At 36.3% G+C, this 17145-nt stretch overlaps 1 protein-coding gene across 1 annotated transcript in view; it reads right to left on the bottom strand.

Annotated features, from left to right (window-relative positions):
- LOC130429861 (uncharacterized) overlaps positions 1-17145 on the bottom strand; it is a 38428-nt gene continuing 21283 nt past the window's right edge. Inside the window, exons 14-23 of the mRNA XM_056758686.1 lie at positions 15625-15918; positions 14248-14544; positions 11734-12039; positions 9119-9421; positions 5948-6244; positions 4731-4763; positions 4085-4396; positions 2199-2495; positions 1931-2005; positions 1-1082 (exon numbers count right to left, since the gene is read on the bottom strand). Coding sequence (XP_056614664.1) covers positions 1006-1082; positions 1931-2005; positions 2199-2495; positions 4085-4396; positions 4731-4763; positions 5948-6244; positions 9119-9421; positions 11734-12039; positions 14248-14544; positions 15625-15918 — 2291 coding nt within the window. The 3' untranslated portion in view covers positions 1-1005. The remainder of the gene's footprint in view (positions 1083-1930; positions 2006-2198; positions 2496-4084; positions 4397-4730; positions 4764-5947; positions 6245-9118; positions 9422-11733; positions 12040-14247; positions 14545-15624; positions 15919-17145) is intronic.

The following is a 17145-nucleotide window of genomic DNA, read 5'->3' as shown; positions in this document are numbered from 1 at the left end:
TTTGAATTGAACTTTTATTGATTTATTAAAAATGAAAATGGCACATATTGTATATTCAATCAAACATGTCAAAGTTGAACACACTAGGATGAGTTAACGGTAAAAACCGGCAGTTCAAAATAATCAATGTATCTATCAATGGACAGAAATGATCAGGCACAAACACTTATCAATACTGTTACATGTTCATGTATGACATCTGAAGTAAAATAAAAATGAGATTCATCCAAAGCAGAACATATTAACAGATATGTATTAAAAGATTAAATTTTTTATAATAAAAAGGTAACAGGCAGGTGTTATTCAGTCAAGTGCTTCAGGAAGTTATTATATCGGAATCTGAATTTACATTTATACTTTCATATTCAGATCTGTTCAGAGAAGCAAAATATTTGCGTTACAAAAAATAATATATAGGCACATAATGTGGCAAATAATACTGTACATGAAACACTAAAATAATCTTCAACAATAAAAACAGAACAGACATCACAATCTAACGCTGAACGTTCAAGACCGTTTCTCACGTGTATTTCCTAGAATCTTCCTCACAATGATAAACACAGATTGTCATCAACATGAACTTGTTTTTGGTGTTAGCTGTTATATAAATGTGTATAAAATCAGATTAGAGACGGTTAGAGAAAATCTGAAGATGTTCTTCATGTATATATAATATATCATCTTCATCATCAGATATTAAATCAATACTGTCTACAATCACACAATATCAAACACATGAGAGTCAAACTGATAATAAAATATGCAACGAGTAACAGATACAAAATATAAAAATATAAAGGGATTCTGAATACTGATCAGTGTCTACGACAAATACATTAAAGTTTGTTTCACTGTATATTACAAAACATGTAACTTAAGCTTTAAAAGTTTTTATCATTTGAGCTCAACAGCACACATGAAGATGATCTTTAAAAGAGGACGGATCATGAAGTTTTAAAACTGTAGATGTTGATGATGTGATGTTGAGCATCTATCATCTGATCAAAATCTATCTTCTGCTTCATTCAGTAAAGGCATCAGAACTATTGTTGATTCATTTTCTTCAATTCCTGGTGAATCTGCCAGAAAAGAGATGAAAAGTCGACAATTTGGCATAGAATAATATTTAGTGAATCATTTAAACAAAGCATCAGCAATAGAGTTATACATTGATTTATTCTCTACGTTGATGTAAATTATATCTCTACATTCTTTCAAAAATTGTCGTTCACTCCACTGAAGTGCACAAATGAACATTCATTCATTCATGAAAAAGATGTCTGCAGTTAAAACAGATTCAGAGAGCTAAATATAAATGTGTTTGAAAGTATACTAAAATAAATATAACACGTTAGCTTTCACTGGATAAAATTAACCATCTAAATAACTAAGTCATAAATTTTTTTTATTGCACTATTTTTTTTTAACAAATGCTTCAGTCTAATGCTGCGTTCCCACCAGATGCGAATGAAGCATTAAGTGCGAGCGACTTGCAAGTTAAATCAATGCAAAGATGCGATAGACATCCTGCGGCAAGATTAGCGTGGCGCAAAATGTGCGTTTCGGGCGTTTGACACGCGTAAAGCCCCATTCAAGCCCCATTCAAACATGCAGCTGCAGAGCGACACAATCTCATCAATTTCAATGGAGAGCTGGCGACTTCCGTTAACAAGAGTGACAGTGACTGTTGGCAACAGAAAGTGGGCGTGTCCAGCCTGAAGTGAAGCGATAAAAGTTGAGAAAATTTCAACTTTTTGAAAATAATGATTGACCCTCGCGAGCAACTACCAGTAGGAGTAAAGCAGTGGAGCTCACGGCATCCGTCTCTCTTTCAACAAATTTAGAATCCGCAAAAATCCCAAATCAACTGCCATATGTCACTTTTAAGAGAAGTTTTGAAAAGCAAACAAACCCAATAAAAATCTACCTGGATGTGGCAGAAATTCACATCTGTCCAGAATCCCACCTGAGTCCAACTTCATCTGATTTAGAGGACGACAGTCTGTTAAGAATCACACACACAAATGAAACATATGAACATGTGTTAGTGTGAACAATCATATCTTCAGTCAGCTCTTAAATCACTTGATTTTATATCATCACACTTTGTGTTTCTTTCAGATTATTGGTAGTTTATAGATAATACTGATATAAGATGAAGTGAATTATTATATCAGAAATCTCGAGTGACTCACCGTAGACCCAAACACTGAATATTCTGTATGAGGTCTTTCCATGACTGTTGATCAGCTGTAATTTGTAAAGGCCCATGTCTGTCTGTCTGATATCTGTGATGGTGAGATCTCCAGTGTGATGATTCATCTTCAGTCTGTCTTTGTATCTCTTATTATCTTTATATTTGGTCTCTTTGTCGTCTCCATTCTTTCCAGTTACCAGAATGTTTTCATCTTCAGAGATCCACTTGATCTCACTGTCTCTCTGTATTTCACTCTCAGTCTTTAGAGTGACAGATTCTCTCTTGTATGCGATCACTGAAAAACACAGAAAACAAGAGTCAATGTGATAATATATTGTCAGAAACACACACAGCTGTGATGTGAGATCTTGTGTTTAAAGAGCTCATGAATGTTATTTTGTTTCCTTTAAGAGACGGTTCACTCAACAATGATCATGTGGTCTCTCCTCATTCACTCTTGTGTATTTACTCTGTGTATGTTAAAACCTCTCAATGACATCAGTCATCATCCACACTAAACACCAGTAACACCAGTGATCATGAAGGTGTTTGACACTGGTCTCACATCAAATCCAGTCTTTGACTCACACCAGTCTGTACCTGCAGTATAAAGCTGCTGCTGTTCTTTTACTGATCCACATCAACAGTGTGCTCGACTACTCGTGTCATATTGGGGAAATACAGTGGGTAAAATAAGTATTGAACACGTCACCATTTTTCTCAGTAAACCATATTTCTGAAGGTGTCTGTAACAACCCAAATAATCAATACATACAAAGAAAACAAAATAAATACGTTCACAATTTAAGTTATGTATAATAAAAAGGAACGAGACAGGGAAAAAGTATTGGACACATAAAGAACGTGAGGTGCAAAAAGGCATGTAAAGCCAGGACAACATCTTAAATCTATCAGTAATTTGAAAGCAATCCTGCCAGAATGATGAAGATTAAATGAGGGTGGACATTTCAGCAAGACGATGATCCAAACACACAACCAAGAAAACTCTCAATTGGTTTCAGAGAAAGAGAATAAAGCTGTGAGAATGGCCCAGCCAATCACCTGACTTGAAACCAATATAAAATCTATGTAAAGAACTAAAGATCAGAGTTCATAGAAGAGGCACATTCAAGATTTGAAGATTATTTGTGTGGTGTGTGGAAGAATGGGCCAAAATCACACCTGAGCAATGCATGCGACTCATTTCTCCATATAAGAGGCGTCTTGAAGCTCTCATTACCAACAAAGGCTTTTGTACAAAGTATTAAATACATTTCAGTAAGTGTGTTCAATACTTTTCCCCTATGTCATTCCATTTTATTACACATAACATTATTTGTGAACTTATTTGTTTTGTTTTCTTTGTATGTATGGATTACTTGGGATGTTAATGACATCTGGTGAACATTTTATATCAACAGCACCTTGAGAAATATACATGTTGACGTGTTCGATACTCATTTATCCTCTTTATAAGAGCTTAATTTTCTGTCATTTTGCCAGTAATGATAAGCAGACAATATATGTGTGTGTTTGTACTGTAGCTCTCTCTTTCAACATGTTAACATGATATAGATTGTTATTATTAATAGAAAGATTTAAAGAGATTTTATCATTAAATATTTAATGCGGCTGAAAACATATTAATCCAGACATTAACAACATGATTTTAGCCAAAGAATTTAAAGTATGACAAGAAATAAATCAAAATATGATGAACACATTTATAGTAAATTGAGACTCTTTATGTGTAAATCACAATGGATTCTGACATTGAACAATGTCTTAACATTTAGGTTAAGTTTCATGTTAAACTACATTCTGGTCATTGCATCATCTCTCATCATCATGTCAGATATAAAACACTGAAACAAATCCACTCACCACGGATGACAACCCTGTATGTTCTGTATTCTGTGTCTCTACTGCTGCTGATGATCTTTGCTTTATAAACTCCAGAGAGTTCAGATGTGATGTTTGTGATGGTGAGATCTCCAGTCTCTTGGTCCAGCATAAGTCTGTCACTGAATCTCTCATCAGTCGAGTCATATGAGGGTTCAGTCCTTCCAGTCATTTCAGCTATGAGAGTTTCTTCATCTCCAAATCTCCACTGAATCACATCACCTCTCTGTATTTCAGTAACATCAGTCTTTAAAGTAACAGAACCTTCAGACTTCACTGATTTTATTCTCTCCTCTTTTATAACAGCAGCACATAGAAGAGAAAAACACAGAAGAACATCCATCAGATCAAATGTGCTGGAGAACATACAGTTTACATTTACATATTTGCCAGACGCTTTTATCCAAAAAGACTTGCATTGCATTATCCTAAACATTTATACATGGGTATGTGCAATCCCCTGGGATTAAACCCACAATCTTGCGTTGTTAACGCAATGCTCTTATCACTGAGCTACAGGAAAGCTGTTTAGCTGTTTAGTTTATGCTTTGAATAGAAAACAAACCCAATTCAAATAGATTTTGTGAGACAGAATGTGGCAGAAATTCACATCTGTACAGAATCTCACCTGAGTTCGGCTTGATCTGATATGGACGACGGCCTGTTAAGAATCACACACAAATGAAACATATGAACATGTGTTAGTGTGAACAGTCATGTCTTCATTCAGCTCTTAAATCACTTGATTTTATATCATCACACATTGAAATGAAGCCGTTTATTGTGAAGCACTACAGTAATAAACAAGACTTGATTTATGAACAGTGTGAATATCAGACTAAAGTCACTTTATCAACTAATGGAGAGAATTATGCATTTACTACAAAAATCAACATAACAAAACAACACAACACAGTGTAACAGCAGCAGGCACAGCGTTCTGCTCAAAGTTGAGCAATTTTCAACTCTGGGGACCTGGTCGAACACTGGCGCTGATCGTGGGAAAAACGCATAGAACCAGCGCTGAGCGAGAAAAAAACGTAAACTGGTGGCTTTTTTAAAAGTAAGGAGTTACCGTTTAAAAACAATGCTTTCCGCAGGCGTAAACGCCATTGGTGGACACAACTCATTAAGAGGGAAAAGCCATGTTGTCTCAGTTTCAAACTGGAATTTGAAAAAAATGAAAAATAAGTTAAAACTACATATTTGCAGTGTGGTGAGTAGTTCGTACGTTGTTTAAGTGTATTAATAGTTTCTGATATGTGGCTTTGTAGATCGCTGTTTAAGAGGATAATGTAATACACTTGTGTTTTTATGTTTTTTGTAGACATTTACGGGTTTATATTGCTTTTTAAAATATTCATGCAATATATCTTGCTCTTTTGCGGGTAAACAAGGTTAAATATGCGTTTGTGAAACAGAGACTGCTCTAGAAGTATGTGTTGTTGATTGTAGCACGTATGTGATCATGCTTAATGCAAATATGTAATATTTCATGCAAATATGTGATATTAGCATTATAGGCATTACTATATTTTCATGTTATAATTTAATGCTTACTATCTAAAGCTGATGTTAAAACGGTGGAACTTTTACTTTTGTCGATGTTAACAATATTGGATAGTAATTGTCAATTGTATGTTTTGACCACGCACGCAAACACACACACAAACAAAAGTGCACAAATACTCTCACATAAATTTAAAATACAAAAAAAGACCAAACATGTACATTGTAAGTTCTGCACGAGAGAAACAAAGGACAAACTCAAAATCCAAGTTAATGTTATCATTTCATGGGTCAAGATGAAGTGAATTATTATATCAGAAATCTTGAGTTACTCACCGTAGACCCAAACACTGAATATTTTGCATGAGATCTTTCCATCACCGTTGATCTGCTGTAATGTGTAAAGTCCATCATTTGTCTGTATGATGTCTGTGATGGTGAGATCTCCAGTCTCAGAGTTCATCTTCAGTCTGTCTTTGAATCTTATATGATCAGTATATTTGGTCTCTCTGTCGTCTCCATTCTTTCCAGTTACTAGAATGGTTTCATCTTCAGAGATCCACTTGATCTCACTGTCTCTCTGTATTTCACTCTCAGTGTTTAGAGTGACAGATTCTCCTGTGTATGTGATCACTGAAACACACAGAACACATGAGTCAATGTGATAATATATTGTCAGAAACACAAACAGCTGTGATGTGAGATCTTGTGTTTAAAGAGCTCATGAATGTTATTTTGTTTCCTTTAAGAGACGGTTCACTCGACAATGATCATGTGGTCTCTCCTCATTCACTCTTGTGTATTTACTCTGTGAGTGTAAAACCCTCTCAATGACATCAGTCATCATCCCACACTAAACACCAGTAACACCAGTGATCATGAAGGTGTTTGACACTGGTCTCACATCAAATCCAGTCTTTGACTCACACCAGTCTGTACCTGCAGTATAAAGCTGCTGCTGTTCTTTTACTGATCCACATCAACAGTGTACTCGACTACTCGTGTCATATTGGGGAAATATAAGAGATCCATTTTCTGTCAATTGTGTTTGAAATAGTCTAACACTGTAGCTCTCTCTTTCAACGTGTTTACTGGTGTGGTGAGGAAGGCGTGACGAGAGCCGTGTGGCAGGGCCGGTGGTGTGATTGATAGCTGGAATCAGCTGTGCGCACACCGGTCCTGCATATCTCACGGACGAAATCGGGAGCATAAGAGGACGAGCGACGGGACTTTCTGACGAGAGAGGACAGGGACCTGACATATGTTTTACGTTTGTATGTTTTGTTACGGTTGGCTGCCGGCATTTAACTTCCATGTTTTTGTTTATTTATTTTGATTAAATGGGTCTAAATGTTCACCGGTTCCCACCTCCTTCCTTCCTTTTATTGAACCTTATTACAACTGGATAAAGATTGTTAATATTATTAATTGAAACAACAAATTTAAAGAGATTCTATCTTCAAATATTTAATGCGGCTGAAAACATTTTAATCCTATGAAAGTCGCTAGGTGTCACAGCGTTGCAATACAAAAAAAATCATGCAAATAGAAAAAAACACAAGAACATTCAGAAAGCATTTTCATTTGTTTGGTGACAGATGCACTGCAAATACTCGCAATGCAAACCAATACAGAAATGTGCTGCAAGTGTGACAGACCACAACGGAAGCGTTTCCAGTGGACTCCAAATCTGATGTCCCATGGCTGGGACGCGTGTCATTTCAGTGAGATTACAATCCGAAGTGAGAAAACATGTTCAGTTCGAAGGGGAATGTGAACTGTTAAGGAATAAGGGAACATTTACATCTACTTGCTAGAAGTGGAGAGGGAATACCACCCAACAGCGCAGCATCACGAGTCAGATAAACAACGGACGAGTTTACATATAGTCACAGATTAGTTTACAATTTTAAATGATTTTTAATGAACTACTATGAACTAAATCTGTACTTTTTGTAGCATTGTTATCGTTTTACATTTGAGATGATGAATGTCTTCACTGATTATATATAATTTTTGAGATATTTATTTTATAATGGAATCAAAAGACGTTACATATGGATAGGAGAATTAATTAATTTAACTATTATCATACAAACTAATATTAAAGTTGTAAGCAGTAGCGTTGTTAACCACCCCGCAAATGGGTAGGGCTCTGCAAGCTTGGGGGCCCCCTAGAAGCGGTAAAATCATTTGACGCTTGATTTAAACACTTAGATATAACCAATGAAGGGCACTTCTCGAAGCGGTGCTCAAAAACTAAAGAAAAGAAAAGAAACATAATACAAATTTTGCAAATATAGCAAAGCAATGTTATGAAAAGAAGAATAAAAAGAACAATCTTGCACCTTTTTCTTTTTGTATACTGTGGCTAAAAGCATTCTGTATTATTCTGAATAAAACTAAGGACACTTTTTATACCAAAACCGAGAAATTGTGGTTCAACGTTAAATAATTCCAGTTTATATTTGTATGTATATATGTCTCATTAATTCCATATACTCAATACTGCTGTGCAATTCAAACAAAAAAGTTAGGCAACGTGTCGGGGCCTCAGGTCTTGACTTTGGTTAGTACCCCCAAAATGGTCAACAAGCCCCTGTTTGTAAGAGGCAGACATTCTATTTTATTATTTTAGGTTTAACTAAGAAATTAATATGGCTGCACATATGTGAAAAAAAACCCGCACGAGACGAAACCCACTCGACACATCTTCAGATGGTTGACCTAATTAAAATGTATTTTCATATTTTTAGAGAGTTACAGAGATTCACATATATTAATAGTCAAAGCCACAGCAGTTAAATAAATACAAGTATTAACAAAAGTTATGATTATATCGATGCGTGTTATGTGTATATTATAGGGGTGTGCATGACTTTAATTGTTTCATCTTTAATTATTAATAATACACATAAATTAATCATTTGTAGCTATCTACCTATCTTTATTCATTCAGATGAATTGGATCCAGTTATGCTCTGCTCACATCATTGGTGAGCCACAGAATTCGTTAACATAATACATTATCTATAAGAACACCAATGTACTATGAAATTATTAAAGGTGCGATGAACTGTGCTTGTTTATTGTTTTATGCTCTTGTGTGAGGTATACTTATGAGGTTCGCATAGTGTTTTTTTCTGTTTGCATGCGTTTTCTTCCATTGCAGCACAGTGACATCTAGCGGCTACCATACAATCCAGACATTAACAACATGATTTTAGCCAAATAATATAAAATTTGAACTGGAATAAATCAATGTATGATTAACATATTTATTGTAAATGGTAACTCTATACCATTTGCACTAATACAAATTCCTTTTGTGTCCCAAGCATACCTGGCAATAAAGCTCTTTCTGATTCAGATTTATGTGTAAAGTCAATGGATTCTGACATGAAACTTAAGTTAAATGTTAAAATTGTTTAGTGTAAAACTCTTCTGGTCATTACATCATCTCTCATCATCATGTCAGATATAAATCACTAACACAAATCCACTCACCAGAGATGACAACCTTGTATATCGTCTCTCTTCCCCTGCTGCGGATCTGAACTCTGTAAACTCCAGAGAGTTCAGATGTGATGTTTGTGATGGTGAGATCTCCAGTCTTTGGCTTCATCTTCAGTCTGTCTGTGAATCTCTCATCAGTCGAGTAAAATGAGTGCTTAGTCCCTCCATTCATTTCAGCTATGAGAGTTTCTTCATCTCCAAATCTCCACTGAATCACATCATCAGTCTGTATTTCAGTAACATCAGTCTTTAGAGTAACAAAACCTCCCAACATTACTGTTTTTATCCTCTCCTCTTTTATAACAGCAGCACATAGAAGAGATAAACACAGAAGAACATCCATCAGATCAGATGTACTGGAGAACATACGGTTTATGATTTGAAAAAAATATTTTTCAATGATTTAAAAAAAAAAACATTTTAAAAAATGGTTCCCCGCCAAAGACGAGTTATTACGGCAATCAGTGTTTATACTGTTGAACACCTTTGGGGAAAAAGTACAGAATCCCAGAACCTAGTATGTATATTTCTTATCTGCTTTTAATGATTGTTCTGAGTTTAATCTGAGCGGAATCTTTGATTAAACAGCTGAGATAATAAACATTATTTGTCGAAGTGATCATTTTTTAAAGAAACCTACCCACACCTACAGAGTGATAAAAAATAACCATTAAAGTTTGGTGAAAATGTTAAAAAAACACTGACGTAGACTGGCAACTTTTTTTAAAAGGCGGGTGTGGAAAGAGTTAAGAATCACACACGCAAATGAAACATGAACATGTGTTAGTGTGAACAGTCATATCTTCACTCAGCTCAAAAATCACTTGATTTTATATCATCACACTTTGTGTTTCTTTCAGATTATTGGTAATTTATAGATAATACTGATATAAAATGAAGTGAATTATTATACAAGAATGACCATTTTTATTGCGGCTATTCAAATTTTCCTGGTGTAAAATCTCAGATTTAAGTAGATGTTGATATCAGACAAATTTTAATTAGATTGAGTGTACAGGTAAACAAATAAATTTATTCATCTATTAATCTAATATGGGCGCGGTTTCTTGTACAGGGATTGTTTTAAGGCAGGACTAAGTTATAGCTAAAGGGCTGCTATCCCAGAAAATGCACTTTTAAATGTTTATCTACCAGAAATTTAGTCTCCAGCGTGTGTGTAGAAACACCCTGTAAATATACAAATTCATCTATTCTTCTTTTTCTTATCTCCTTTAAACCACAACAGTGACACAAAACAGGTTGTAGGGATCCCCTATCAATGTGTCAAATTGATTTACTCCGCCCATGACCACTCACGGACTCCACCTTAGTTACACCTTTTGCCAGAGACACCCTGTCAGCCATTATCAGGCCGGAGTAATTAACCTGCGAAAAACAGCTTGTTTTCCACTGCAGCCACAAATGGCCATGTCGAACATATTATAATGAAAGACATGTGGTGTATATTGAGCTGAAACTTTACAGACACATTCTGGGGATACCAGTGGGTATTTTTACATTGCAGAAAACACCTGGATTAGCGGCCCTTTAAATTTGGACATTCAAGTCGTGCTTCGCCTACTCTACCCTTGATGAGTCTGTGGCCGCACATCTGTGTCAGCCCACGGCTGTTGGATGGAATGCCCATCTAAGCCGTGTAAGGCGACTTCAGCCCTCGCTGGACTCCATGGCGGTGCTCCAGGTATACCAGGCAAAACTCCTCCAGGGAATGGACGAGACTGGGATAGACCCCGCGTCCTTCAGAGAGCTGCGGAGGGCAACCAGCCAATGCGATAGGGAGATCCGTGGCCAGTCTCGTGGTGCTCAAGTGCCACTTATAGCTGACGCTCACAGAGCGAAAGGAGGAAGACCATCTCTTAGCTTGGCCTCTACCGCAGGGCTCCACTCCTCCAAACTTAGCACCCGAGCTCTGGTTCCGGGGGTAAACTGGCGGTGTTGTTCCTCTTGTAGCACAGCAGGATTATATTTGTTCCCCATAGTGTACGAGTACGAGTGAAGTATCGATAGGGAACTATCGAAAGAGTACTATGCTCCTAGCTGTGCTTACAAAATGCAGCTGGTCGTCACTTCAGTCAAAGTAACCTGAGGACACAGCAGCGATGTGTCTGCTTTTATAGCCATAAGCCCTGCCCAGTTTGGCGGGCTACATCGCCATAGGTCTGTCTCGCTTCCATTGGTTCAATGTTTTACTTTGCACTAACCAATGGCCGTGCAGTATTCACTGCATAATTAAAAGCTTCAGTCATCGGAGGAAAAAAAAAAAAAGAGTATAACCCCATAGCGTACTACTAGGCATTACTCTTTCCAGTATCTCAGGGAACCGAGGTTACGTTAGTAGCAGAGTACATTATTATTATTAATGGGAACAATAGATTTAAAGAGATTATATCATCAAATATTGAATGCGGCTGAAAATATCTTAATCTGGACAATGTCAACCTGATTTTAGCCAAAGAATTTAAAGTCTCAACGGGAATAAACCAAAATATGATATAAACACATTTTGTTTGAAATGGAAACTTCTGGTCATTTCATCAGCTCTCATCATCATGTCAGATATAAATCACTAAAACAAATCCACTCACCAGAGATGTTAACCCTGAATGTTCTGTATTCTGTTCCTCTACTGCTGATGATCTTTGCTCTATAAACTCCAGAGAGTTCAGATGTGATGTTTGTGATGGTGAGATCTCCAGTCTCTTGGTCCAGCTTCAGTCTGTTTCTGAATCTCTCATCAGTCGAGTCATATGAGGGTTCAGTGTCTCCAGTCATTTCAGCTATGACAGTTTCTTCATCTCCAAATCTCCACTGAATCACATCATCAGTCTGTATTTCAGTAACATCAGTCTCTAGAGCAACAGAATCTCCCAACATTACTGATCTGACGTTCTCTTCATTTTTTTACAGCAGCACATAGAAGAGAAAAACACAGAAGAACATCCATCAGATCAGTTGTGCTGGAGAACAAACGGTTTATGATTTCACTCATCTGGAAATATACAATTTATATAAAATTCTGACACACATGAGAGAAACTTTCTATTACTGTCTCACAGTTTACGGACTCATGAGAAATCAATAACCCATCATCATAAACTCTAGAAATAACATCATAAGATCCTTACACTACACGTTAATCTTTTATAAACTTTTATAAAAGCAATGTGAACAAAGTAATGATTCATTTGAAAAAGATAATATATACAGATCATACAGTTGTGTTCAAAATTATTCAACCCCCAATGCTGTAAATGGTTTTAGGGAATTTAGTGTACATTTGTAATTGTATTCAGAATGAAATCCTACAAGGACTTCTTAAAGAACCATATGCAACTAAAATGACATCAATTAATTTTGTAATACAGTAGTAAATATTTCTTTTGTGAATTCTTCATTGACATAATTATTCAACCCCTTAAAGACTACCACTCTGAAGAACAGAGGTTCAATGAAGTGTTTTCAATCAGGTATTGAAAACACCTGTGGATATCAGGGAGCAGCAATAAAGCCTAATAAGCACCAATTAGGCAGCTTTAAAATGACTGTGATACTCAGCTCCATCTAGACATTTACTGGTGTGGTTACAAACATGGTGAGGTCAAGAGAATGGTCCAGGAAGACAAGAGAACAGGTGATTACTCTTCACAGGAAGGGCAATGGCTATAAGAAGATTGCAAAGATGTTAAACATACCAAGAGACACCATAGGAAGCATCATTCGCAAATTCAAGGCAAAGGGTCCTGTTGAAACGCTACCTGGTCGTTGCAGAAAGAAGATGCTGACTTCGACTGCTGTGCGCTACCTGAAGCGTAGAGTGGAGAAAAGTCCCCGTGTGACTGCTGAGGAACTGAGAAAAGATTTGTCAGATGTGGGTACTGAAGTTTCTGCTCAGAAAATACGGCGCACCCTGCGTAATGAAGGCCTCCATGCCAGAACTCCCAGGCGCACCCCCTTGCTGTCCCAAAAGAATAAGAAGAGTCGACTGCAGTATGCCAAAAGTCATGTGGACAAACCACAGAAGTTTTGGGATAGTGTTCTGTGGACTGATGAAACAAAATTAGAACTGTTTGGGCCCATGGATCAACGCTATGTTTGGAGGAGGAAGAACAAGAAAAGAACACCTTGCCTACTGTGAAGCATGGCTGGGGGTCAATCATGCTTTGGGGCTGTTTTGCTTCTGCAGGTACTGGGAAGCTTCAGCGTGTGCAAGGTACCATGAATTCTCTTCAGTACCAGGAGATATTGGATGACAATGTGATGCAGTCCGTCACAAACCTGAGGCTTGGAAGACGTTGGACCTTTCAACAGGACAATGATCCCAACCATACCTCCAAGTCCACTAGAGCATGGTTGCAGATTAAAGGCTGGAACATTTTGAAGTGGCCATCGCAGTGACCAGACTTAAATCCGATTGAGAACCTCCGGTGGGACTTAAAGAAAGCAGTTGCAGTGCGCAAGCCTAAGAATGTGACTGAACTGGAGGCTATTGCCCATGATGAATGGGCGAAGATACCCGTAGATCGCTGCAAGACACTTGTGTCAAGCTATGCTTCACGTTTAAAAGCTGTTATAACTGTAAAAGGATGTTGTACTAAGATTGAATGTCACTTGGGGGTTGAATAAAACTGATAATGATGTGAGCTCAGAAAAGACATTTGTGGTTATTTCATTATAAATGTTATGTTATATTTGTCTGACCTACACATGCCTCTTTGATTTAATTGTAAGCAGGATGACTGAATGATCATAATCAATGTCAAACCGACCAAAACAATCAATTTCAGTGGGGGTTGAATAATTTTGAACACAACTGTATCTACATGTTAAGCTTCAGGACTTTTTTGACAAAAGAGATTTTGTGTCGGTCAGAAACTCAAAGCTGTACAGAATCTCATCTGATTTCTGCTTGTTCGATCCACTGTTAACAATCACACACACAAATCTAACACAAGTGTTTTTTACACATGTTTTTCATTTCTTCAGTCAGCTGAAGATCAAATGGTTTTCTAACATCACACATAAGTTTAAAGCTGCTCTGAAATAAATCAGTTTATGAATGATTGTATCTGATATAATAATTCATATCTTGAGTTACTCACCTTTGACCCAAACACTGAATATTCTGCATGAGATCTTTCCATCACTGTTGATCTGCTGTAATGTGTAGAGTCCATCATCTCTCTGTGTGATGTGTGTGATGGTGAGATCTCCAGTCTGATGATTCATCTTCAGTCTGTCTCTGAATATGACATCATCTGTATATTTGGTCTCTCTGTCGTCTCCATTCTTTCCAGTGACCAGAAACGTTTTATCTTCAGAGATCCACTTGATCTCACTGTCTCTCTGTATTTCACTCTCAGTGTTTAGAGTGACAGATTCTCCTCTGTCAGTGATCACTGAAACACACAGAAAACATGAGTTAATGTGATAATACAGTCCTTCTCACCATTATTGACACCCTTGGTAAATATGAGCAAAGAAGGCTGTAAAAATAAATATGCAATCTTTCTCCTTTTGATCTTTTATTAAAAAAATCTACAAAATTCCAACACTTCATGATGGAACTGGGATGGCTATGGCCGGATCTTGATTTTGTGTTCATTGAACCTTTTTATTGATGTTGATGTTTATTTTGAACCAATGTGCTGGTGGACGATGTAACCACGACCCATTAGAATATTTCTAGCAGAGCAAGTAAGGTTTTGATTCTTTTACTTGGTGGAATTTGATATAAAACGTATCTGAACAAAACGCCACAACCTCTGGTATAAAAATAGGTTCACAACAATGAAGACTTGGTGACATATTTAACTGTGGATATGGGGCATTCTTTTATTCATGTGTGCACCAAACCTATCTTGTGTTATTGCTGCCCAAAAAATCTATTTTTCATTCCATATGGCCATAGACCCCAGTCCTGGTTGAAGTTCCAGTATGGCAGATTAATATAATGCAGTTTATTTTTGCATAAGAGCAGAAGTTATTTTGGGGGTCACGGGTTGAAAAGTTTGGGAACCCCTGTGCTTGTCTACTCGTGTTGGTGTAAAATAAGAGCTCCATTTTCTGTCATTTTGGCAGTAATGATAAGCAGATAATATATGTGTGTGTTTGTAATAGTCTTATACTTTAGCTCTCTTTTTCAACATGTTTACATGATATAGATTGTAAATATTATTATTAATAGAAACAACAGATTTAAATAGATTCTATCATCATATATTTCCTGTGGCTGAAAACATCTTAATCCAGACATTGACAACATGATTTTAGCCAAAGAATTTAAAATTTGAACAGGAATAAACCAAGATATGATGAACACATATATAGTAAATGGTTACACTGTATGTGTAAAGTCAATGGATTCTGACAAGAAACTAAAGTTAAATGTTAAGAGTGTCTAGTGTAAAACTCTTCTGGTCATTACATCATCTCTCAACATCATGTCAGATATAAATCACTGAAACAAATCCACTCACCAGAGATGACAATTCTGTACGTTCTGTATTCTGTTCCTCTCCTGCTGATGATCTGAGCTCTATAAACTCCAGTGAGTTCAGATGTGATGTTTGTGATGGTGAGATCTCCAGTCCAAGGGTTCATCTTCAGTCTCTCATCAGTCGAGTCATATGAGGGTTCAGTGCCTCTAGTCATTTCAGCTATGAGAGTTTCTTCATCTCCAAATCTCCACTGAATCACATCATCAGTCTGTATTCCAGAAGCAGCCGTGTTTAGAGTAACAAAACCTCCCAACTCTACTGATTTTATTCTCTCTTCATTTATAACAGCAGCACATAGAAGAGAAAAACACAGAAGAACATCCATCAGATCAAATGTGCTGCAGAACATACGGTTTATGATTTCACTCATCAGTAAATATATAATATATATAAACTTCTGACACACAAGAGAGAAACTTTCTAAAACGGTCTCATAGTTTACCGACTCGTGAGAAATCAATAAAACAACAACAGAAACTCAAGAAAAATAACATAACAAAACGTTTGTTTAAGGGCTGTAGCTGTCGATTATTTTAGTAATTGAGTATTCTAAGAATTATTCCATCAATTAATCGAGTATTCGGATAACAAGTACCTTTTCTTTATTAAAGAGCAATACTATACAAAAGAAAACAAGACAGGTCTCTTAAAATGAGCAACTAATTTGTTTCCTTTTTAGAAAAATTAACACGTTTATTGCTGAAATTGCAAACATGAATATCAGTGAAAACTAAACTCATTAAGTAGATTCCATTGAAATATAATATTCAAAATTCAATACAATACAAATATATAAATAAGGAACATGAATAAAAATAGAAAGAATAATTTCAAAGGTAAACAACTCACTTCAGCTTATGCATGATGCATCTTTATCTAAATTAGTTTGCGTTTTTTAAGTTCTGTTTTTTAATGTTTACCATTAAATATAATAATAATATATTTGTCCACATAAAACTACTGTAGTTAATCAGACTTTTATTTTGGCAAGTCGTCAGAAGACGCTTATGTAATAGGTGCAATAAAACATTCAGAAATAAAGTCTCAGAGTTGTGCTGTTCATTCCCTTAGACATGCAGAACAGACGGATGACATGTTTAAATAACAAGACTTGATGTCCAAAAGTCCGAATCTAGTGATATGGACTCAATGCAGCCAGACAAGTTTCATTCGCAAAATAGACTAAAACTAAGGAAAAAAGCAATGGACCATAACATCACACAAAAACAAGCACAACGACAACCGCACTTCACAAATACAGAATCTTTAACATGACTCGGGAGTAACGAGTCTCAGAGAATGTATCATTCATTTTGTGTTGACTTAATAAATTATTGCACATTTAAATGATATCAGTAGCCTATTATTATAACTGGCTAACTGCAGGAGACTTTTTAGTTAAAAACAACCTGTAAATCTTTATTTCATACCTGAGTGACTCATAATTGTTCATGAATTTTAAATACATACTACTATTGAAATGCAAAAAAAAGCAGAAGT

The sequence above is a fragment of the Triplophysa dalaica genome, chromosome 10 (assembly GCF_015846415.1).
Source record: "Triplophysa dalaica isolate WHDGS20190420 chromosome 10, ASM1584641v1, whole genome shotgun sequence".
NCBI classification, from domain to species: Eukaryota; Metazoa; Chordata; class Actinopteri; order Cypriniformes; family Nemacheilidae; genus Triplophysa; species Triplophysa dalaica.
The sequence above is the reverse complement of the archived record's forward strand: the minus strand, read 5'-3'. Positions and strand labels throughout refer to the sequence as shown.